We start from the raw sequence: 8,572 nt of genomic DNA, 5'->3' as shown, positions 1-8,572 counted from the left end.
TTTTTGGGATTAATAATCAAATGAAAATTTAAAAAAATGTGTTTGCATAATTCTGCAAGCAGACATTTACAATTTTAATCCACTATCATTGGGAAATCCCATTTCACTTTAAATAAAATGAGATGTATTTCCATTACAAAACTCACTCGCAATCAGTCTACACAAACACTACTATGCCCTTAGGAGTTATGTATGTATGGTCAAAATTCAGGCCCCGTAACAACTCATTGAAGGTGCTGAGGGGTTCATTATACTGCATGTTGGTTGGACGTTCAGAATTTAATATACACAGACCAAATAAAAGGAGAAACATACTTGCGTCACATCAGTAGACAGTTTACAGTACGCAGGTCAATGTTTGAAGTTTTATGAATATTGTTATGTTTTAGCGGTACAACATGAAATAACACACGTGCTTGCAGCTTGGCATCATTCCCCAAATTGAATACATTTATAATAACTACAAACAGTTTTGGGGTCATCTTGTATGCAATGAGCTCATCTTTCCAGAGGTTGAGGACCATTTTAACTTGGGGAAAATCAGAAATCCACACACCACAAGTCACACAGTTTTTGTTTTGTGTTAAAAAAAAATGTCTTCAACCATTTTCCTGGAACTGCTAGGACACCATAACTTTACAGTCACAGGACCATATGAGACTTGCGCCATCAAACAAACACGTACTGCAACTGGTAAAACAATCCGCCATCAAACAAACACATACTGCAACTGGTAAAACAATCTAGTTGCTTCAAAGCAAATAAAATCCTTCAAATTCTAGATGATTTATTGTGTTATATTTTCTTAAAGGAGAGTCACTCAAATGGCACATTATATAAAATGAGAGTGGGAAAAAAAATGACAAAAGAAAACAATTGTGAGTGAATTATGCGTTTCGAGTGTGAGGCACAGAGCAATTATATGTCACACTGACATTGTGGAAAAAAATGAATATTAAAAAAAGGGGCAGAGAATAGATTAAAAACATGTAAACCCAGTGCTGCAAAACACATTAAGGAACTCCTTCGGAAAAACCTTTGTCACATTAAGCGAGGGTCCTTCATGCAGCATCAACATCACTGAGTAGGCAGTAGTCTTTGTCGGACTGGGGAGGTGTGAGGGGATGTGAGCCTCTCTGAGGATGTTGATGATGTCATCGAGGACTGCAGGTGGACCGTCTTGTGGAAAAGCTTGTTACTGATGAACACCACCAGCGAGAAGAGACGCAGCTGAAAATGACTAAAAATCGGGAAGTACAAGATAACTCGGCGAGGGGAAATGAATGACTCAAAACTTTGGCTTGATTTTGTCACTTACTACTGCTTTGTTGGTGTCTTGGCCTCATTGGCGCTGATGATGAAGAGAGGGAAGAGGATGGAGAACAAGCAGCCACTAAAAGAGAAGAAAAAGACTAAAATGTAATGCAGTCCTTTATGATTCGTTGTAACTATATTAGTACCCAACAGGCAATTATTTGTGCTATGTTTCTGAATTACAATTTTTACTAGCATGTTTGGTAAATAACATAAATCAGCAAATGTCCCCTCCCCCTTTTTCTGCTGTAGACTTCAAATTTCCCTCGTGTGGGACAAATAAAGGTGATCTTATCTTAAATGCTGAGCATAGACAACTTAAAAATGTTCTCCAGCCTCTTTCAAACACAGCGCATCAAAGTCACGTCAGTTCTTATTTCCACACACCTCATCTCCAAATACCAGTTTCTTCAATCTTCACTAGTGCGCTTGAATGTAACACCCAGGTAAGAAAATAACTGATCATGTTAACACACACTTTGCACCTCATTATCTATATGTATGGAGTAGACAAATGCATGATCAAGCCAAATACGGAAAATAATGTACATCCGTGCAATTGAGGCTTTACCTGATGATATATGATGAAGGCAAGGCTGTCAACAAAGCCATGGGCAAACCAAAGCCAAAGTAATAGGGCCAGTTCCTCTCAATATTGGACAGCCGTTGGTGCATCTCGATGCCTTTAAAACGTCAATCACTTTCAGTTTGACAAACATGACATATGCATTCCATTTGTGTCAAATGTACCGGGCTATCTTACCGTGGTTGAACCAGCGATACTCAAAACAGTACAGGGAATAGAGCAGAGACATGTGCAATAGACTGACCATCTGTCCGATGGCATCGATAGGAAACAGGCTCACAATCATACCCTAGAGGACACAAATGGACAGTGTCAGTCTGACAGAACTCACCTTTACTGCATGTGTGTTTAGCACGAAGATATTCATCCCCTTTCAGAAATATAAACAGAAATTGTGCTCCAAAAAATACCAGTTAAATAAAAATAAAAAAAGAGTTCACAAACCAAATCCCAACCCCGACATTCTGCATGCTGTAGGCAGAGGGTACAGAATGAGATTAACCACAATTACAAGCACCTAAGAGGAAATTTGGAGCACAAAAATGTGTTTTGAGCATACCACACAGTTTTTGTGAACTGGTCCGTCCGAACCACTGCAGAAGATAAACAACGACAAAGCGCACGAACGCACATGCAACCATGTGTGACATACGTACGTGCGCTGAATGAAGTTGTGGTTTAACCTTAACATTGGTCATTTATAACCTTAACTTATTGGAAATAAATGACAAGGAAATGACCAGTTACAACTCTTGCAATAACATTGTATACTACATACGAACATGATCAAAAAACTTTGAATGGGTAGAAGTTAAGGACTCGCTATACCCCGGTGTTAACCAGCTCCGACCCTCTCAGAGTCACACTACACCAGTGGTGGGCAAACTACGGCCCGCGGGCTGAATCCGGCACTTTGGTCTTTTAAATCCGGCCCGCCGAAGGCTGGTGCACAATTAAGGTCCGATGTGAATGATTGCATTCATTTCAATTGGACTTGTAAGGCATTTCACCGCCAGGTGGCACATTGACTTGAAGTTGCAGAACATGGGGGGGCGGGGCAATCTTTTCGACCACCGAGTACCTCTGTATCGCTCTACTTCTACTGGTCTGATCATAACCCATCTGCAGCGATGCACAGGCTAAAATAGGTCATCAACAACACTTTTGTCATTTTAAAAAAGTATATGAAGACCGTACTTTCATATTTGTGTTCTGTTGATGTTTGATATGGACTGTCAACAAATGCATTTTTTTTATGTACCATAGCTCGTGCTGACCTGGCCCTTCTGTTAAATTTTAAAAGTCAATGCGGCCCCCGAGCCAAAAAGTTTGCCCACCCCTGCACTACACAGACAAGTAAAAAAAATGTCATATTACAAAATGAGCCAGCTAAAAAGACAAAGTAGCCATAAGATGGATGCTCAACTCAGAGTGTGAGTTCACTATATTTATGAACAAGAAATTAATGTTAATGTTCTGAAACTCAATGAGAGCGCTAAGGAGTAGCAGTGTTTTCCACAAATAAATATTTACGTAGCTCTGCTGGAGGAGCATGGATGTCAACAGCGTTGCACATTACAATACACATTGATGGACAGTCCTTGAAAATGAAGTTTTACTGCCATATGTTTGGAAGAATATTTTTCCTCTTGATAGTTGTGTTTTATTGAATTGCATTTTTAATCGGTTGAATTGTTTGTATGTTTATCTTTAATCAATGTAATTGTTTCCCCTATTTTCAATCGGTAAAAAAATATCAATAATGACTGAAATGAAATATTTTTCAGCCATATCACCTAGCCCCACTAAGTAAATTATATTTAAAAAGGCACTTCATTTTATCTTAAGATTGACCTGTTTATTTGACTTCTTCAGAGTTGCATTGACGCCTTATTAAATCTTAAATATCATATCTTAAAATCAAATGATCTATATTCAGCGTTTTTTCCTCTCCGGTCCATATTTTGAACCAAATAAATAAACAAACATTTAAAAATGCAAAATTTAATAATTAGCAAAATTGACCAATACGAATGACTCATATTGTAAGATATGTTTCAGCCCCTACTAACCACACATTCAAGATGCAAACCTGAATGAGGAAGAGTGCCTGGAGGAGGAGGTTGAAGAGCATATCTGCGATGATTTTGCTCACACTCGGGAATGGTTGCACTTTACAGCCAGACACTTCGAATGCTAAGTCAGCTATATCCTGCAACAAGTACACAACTATCAAGACACAAATATGGTATGGACCTGCATGTTAAACCCAACCAAAATCAGAGCCTCAATGGCCCTATATAATAACGAGAACCCACCCCGCACACACACACCCTTGTTAAATCATGAGTCAACATTGATTAAGCATCGTTTGGAAAGCCGAGGTCAAACTCAGCCTGCTCAATGGCCAATTTGTTGAACCGACATATCATTTACACATTTGCACAAAATTGTTCGTATCCCACTGTTAATGAAAGGAAAATCCACATTGGTCACAGGCATAACTTGAATCAGGCATAGCTATGTAATAAATACACAGAATAAAAATGAAAATCCGACACCGACTTAGAATTTTGGTTCAACAAAATTGTGAAAATCACCCAAATAATAAAATTAATATATTGGATTGGATAAAACTTTATTGTCAAATGTACTGTATGTGTAACATGTAACATACAGCACAGATGACATTTCTTCCCTCTCAACATGAAACAAAAGGAGCTGTTGCGGGTGTCCGCGCCGCTATCAAAAGAAAAGTTAACAAAAAAATGACAAAATAATACAACACATATATACATATATATATATATATATATATGTGTGTGTGTGTGTATTATATATATATATATTTGTTTTTTTTTTTAATCCTCATCTCACCCCTCGGGTGGTGTCCGTCCCTCATTCAGCTCGGGTCCTCTACCAGAGGCCAGGAAGCTTGAGGGTTCTGCGCAGTATCCTTGCTGTTCCCAGCACTGCACATTTCTGGACTGAGATGTCCGATGTTGTTCCCGGGATCTGTTGCAACCACTCTTCTAGTTTGGGTGTCACTGCCCCGAGTGCTCCGACCACCACAGGCACGACTGTCACCTTTCAGGCTGGAAGGTGACACCTTCCAGGCTTTCTCCAGCTCCTCTCTGAGCCCTTGGTATTTCTCGAGTTTCTCATGTTCCTTCTTCCTGATGTTTCCATCACTTGGGACCACTACATCCACTACAACGGCTTTCCTCTGCCCTTTATCTATGATCACGATATCTGGTTGGTTCGCCATTACCACCTTGTCAGTCTGGATCTGGAAGTACACAGGATCTTCGCTCTGTCATTCTCCACCACCTTCGGAGGTGTTTCCCATTTTGACCTTGGGGTTTCCAGTCCATACTCCACACAGATGTTTCGGTAGACTATGCCAGCCACCTGGTTATGGCGTTCCATGTAGGCTTTCCCTGCCAGCATCTTACACCCTGCAGTTATGTGTTGGATCGTCTCAGGTGCCTCTTTGCACAACCTACACCTTGGGTCTTGTCTGGTGTGGTATATCTGGGCCTCGATGGCTCTGGTGCTCAAGGCCTGCTCCTGAGCAGCCAGGATGAGTGCCTCGGTGCTGTCCTTCAGGCCAGCCCTCTCTAGCCACTGACAGGACTTCCTGAGATCAGTTATGGTCCGGTGGTACATCCCGTGTAGGGGCTTGTCCTCCCATGATGGTCCCTCTTCCAGCGCCTCATCTTCTGTTCCCCATTGTCTGAGACATTCTCTGAGTACGTCATCCGTTGGAGCCTTCCCCTTGATGTATTCATATATATAAATGTATGTGTGTGTACATGTATATATAAAATTCCTCGTCTCACCCCCCCTCGGGTGGTGTCCGTCCCTCTTTCAGCTCGGGTCCTCTAACAGAGGCCAGGAAGCTTGTGGGTTCTGCGCAATATCCTTGATGTCATTCTCCACCACCTTTGGAGGTGTTTCCCATTTTGACCTTGGGGTTTCCAGTCCATACTCCGCACAGGAGTTGCTGGGAACAGCAAGGATACTGCGCAGAACCCTCACGCTTCCTGGCCTCTGGTAGAGGACCCGAGCTGAATGAGGGACGGACACCACCCGAGGGGGGATGAGACGAGGATTTTTTTTTTGTATAACGTATCATCAGAAGCACCTGGTCTATTTCAAGTGTGTGCCATCATTTTTGAAGCACAATTCAAAAGCAGTGTCTGATTTTCAGTGACTAATTTTCATTCCATTTTTTGTATACTATTTATTTTGTCATATTACTTCTGAGACCGCGCAAGTTTCTTTCATGAACCGAAGGGAGTCAACACTTTTGTTGATGTGTGGACAAATATACAAAAAGTGAATGGGAATGTGTGGCAGACTTGTGTTGTTGGTATTTCTTTCTTATGCAGATAAAATAACATGTTTTTGTGGGAAATGGACATGAAAGTACATCCTACTTTGTCTGCCTCTGAGGGGAAGAAGACCCTAAACACAACACGTGGTTATTCAGAAAAATGCTGCAACATTGGGGGACCAACCTGAAACCAGATAGCGTTGACAATCTTGCTGAGGACAAACAGTGGGAGAACCCACAGAGCACTGAAGACAGATGTCAGGATGAACTCCAACCATGACCAGACATTGCCATGGAGCGAGGGGTCACCTGTAGCAACAAAAAATTGTTCTCTGAGGAGTATTTCACAACTGAACTGTCCATCGCCAAGGTTAAATCTTCATCTCGATTACATACCAATAATTTTTGCAGATAGAGTCTGGAGTAGTGGGATAAACACCCGGTAGAAGAGAAAAAGACTGAGCTACAGAAAACAAAATAATAAGATTAAATATTATCAGAAGATGCTGAGAGAAGAATTTCTTTTCAATTTTCAAGAGTGTCATGATTCAACACGATCCTCACAGACATGTACATTGAGCCTCTTACCCAGAAGACTCCTCCATTCCAGGCACAGCACTGAAAGATCCTGCTGGCTACTTTGGGGTCACTAAAAATAAGTAAGTAAATAAAGTAAAAATGAACAAAAATATATATAATCCAAATCACTATTGCATACGATTTACCCTCATTACAAATGTAATTGACTCCCTGAGCCGATTTGTTACTTGAAATGTTGATACATTGAGGTAATATTTGCCCAAATTAAGTTACACCAAACTTCTTTTTTTTAACCAGTGTGTGGTTAAAAATATAATGCATTATAGATGAGCACCAAACAACCACCTTCGGTACTCATTTGAGTACCATGCCAAATTTTTTATGGGCACCTCTGGGTTTATATCAATGATATATGACTAATTATAGTCATAATATATAATTACTAAAATGTAATTGTATTAGTTTGGATTGCAATCCTTCGAATCAATGCAACTTTTTGACATACTTGTCAGGTTTACGCTCCTCACTTTGAGCCCGTCTCTGTGCCAAAGCCCCGCTGGCCCTTCTTCGCCGCTGTTCCTCCCTTTTCTGCTGGATGCGGGCATCCAGCTTGGAGATGGTTCCAATCCCGAGTATGGAATCCTTGATCCCCTGCAAAAGGTCCCAGGTGAAAAAGAGAACATAAGTTCTGAACCATATACGTTATTGGGGAAAAAATGTGCAGAAATCATGAATTTGTCATTGATGACAAGACTCAAACATCTGTGCGGAACAAATGTCGGCAATAGTCCCTTCATAAACTCAATGCCAGAGTCTAAAAACCAGAGGTATGACATCAGGCTTATGTATTATTACAGCATGTAACATATCTGAATGTGCTGTCAGATCACTCTTTAAGAGATGAATGTGTAAAGCTGATATCTTTGTTTCATGCCCATAACACATAAGGTTTATAGTCGTGTATGTATGCTCTGGAAGACACAATTGTGTTAATACATGACCAAAAGCAAACATCCGTTTAGCCAAATGTATTACTGACGTATGATCATCTTATGAATTTTTTTCATCACATCTCATTCTCTCATACATCAACATGAGTGCCATCATGCGATAGCCTCCACCAAAGTCTTTTGGAGAGCAAACATATCTGGAACTTAAAAAATGTGTAGTGGGTATCAAAATGCAGTATGAGGACAGATTTAATCATTCATGACATTAGTGGACGAGCACCGACACCAGGGGAACTTAAAAAATGTGTAGTGGGTATCAAAATGCAGTATGAGGACAGATCTAATCATTCATGACATTAGTGGACGAGCACCGACACCAGGCATCTGTATCGGAATGCTGCAAGCATCGAGGCTATGAAGGCTGGCCTGGGGATACCAGTCACTTGACGTGAAACTGCATCCAGGTCAATCCTCTCAAGTGCCCATTATGATGCAATTTCTGTCAATATATGTATGGGTTGATTTAATGCTTCAAGTGCATCATTAGTGTTGCGAGTAAAATGTATACTTTAATTTGTTAACTCAAACTCTGCATGGCGAGGTGTGCTTCTCTGAAATTCCATTCATGTCTATCCGCTAATATGCCCGCCAGATGCAATTTCTGTGACTCTATGTATGTTTTATAAGGTTTATGTTTTTGCTCGGAGTGCATTATTAGTGTGCTGCTACCAACATGATACTTATAATATCCTATGATTGTGCCATATGGCTAAAATTGATTTTTTTTGGTCTGTCAGATATCTTGATAACAGCAAGTAATCAAAATAATGAAATTTACGATGT

General features: G+C 40.4%; 1 protein-coding gene across 2 annotated transcripts in view; it reads right to left on the bottom strand.

Annotated features, from left to right (window-relative positions):
* Positions 1-85: 85 nt before the first annotated feature.
* ei24 (EI24 autophagy associated transmembrane protein) overlaps positions 86-8,572 on the bottom strand; it is a 78,697-nt gene continuing 70,210 nt past the window's right edge. For both annotated transcript variants that reach the window (XM_052047954.1, XM_052047955.1), the window contains 9 exons: positions 7,285-7,430; positions 6,828-6,888; positions 6,636-6,702; positions 6,424-6,548; positions 3,993-4,112; positions 2,078-2,189; positions 1,886-1,997; positions 1,319-1,393; positions 86-1,240 (listed from right to left, as the gene is read on the bottom strand). In XM_052047954.1, the coding sequence (XP_051903914.1) occupies positions 1,078-1,240; positions 1,319-1,393; positions 1,886-1,997; positions 2,078-2,189; positions 3,993-4,112; positions 6,424-6,548; positions 6,636-6,702; positions 6,828-6,888; positions 7,285-7,430 (981 nt within the window). In that variant the 3' untranslated portion in view covers positions 86-1,077. The remainder of the gene's footprint in view (positions 1,241-1,318; positions 1,394-1,885; positions 1,998-2,077; positions 2,190-3,992; positions 4,113-6,423; positions 6,549-6,635; positions 6,703-6,827; positions 6,889-7,284; positions 7,431-8,572) is intronic.

This window comes from Hippocampus zosterae, chromosome 16, assembly GCF_025434085.1.
Source record: "Hippocampus zosterae strain Florida chromosome 16, ASM2543408v3, whole genome shotgun sequence".
Classification (NCBI taxonomy): domain Eukaryota; kingdom Metazoa; phylum Chordata; class Actinopteri; order Syngnathiformes; family Syngnathidae; genus Hippocampus; species Hippocampus zosterae.
This window is presented reverse-complemented; position numbering and strand designations above follow the sequence as displayed.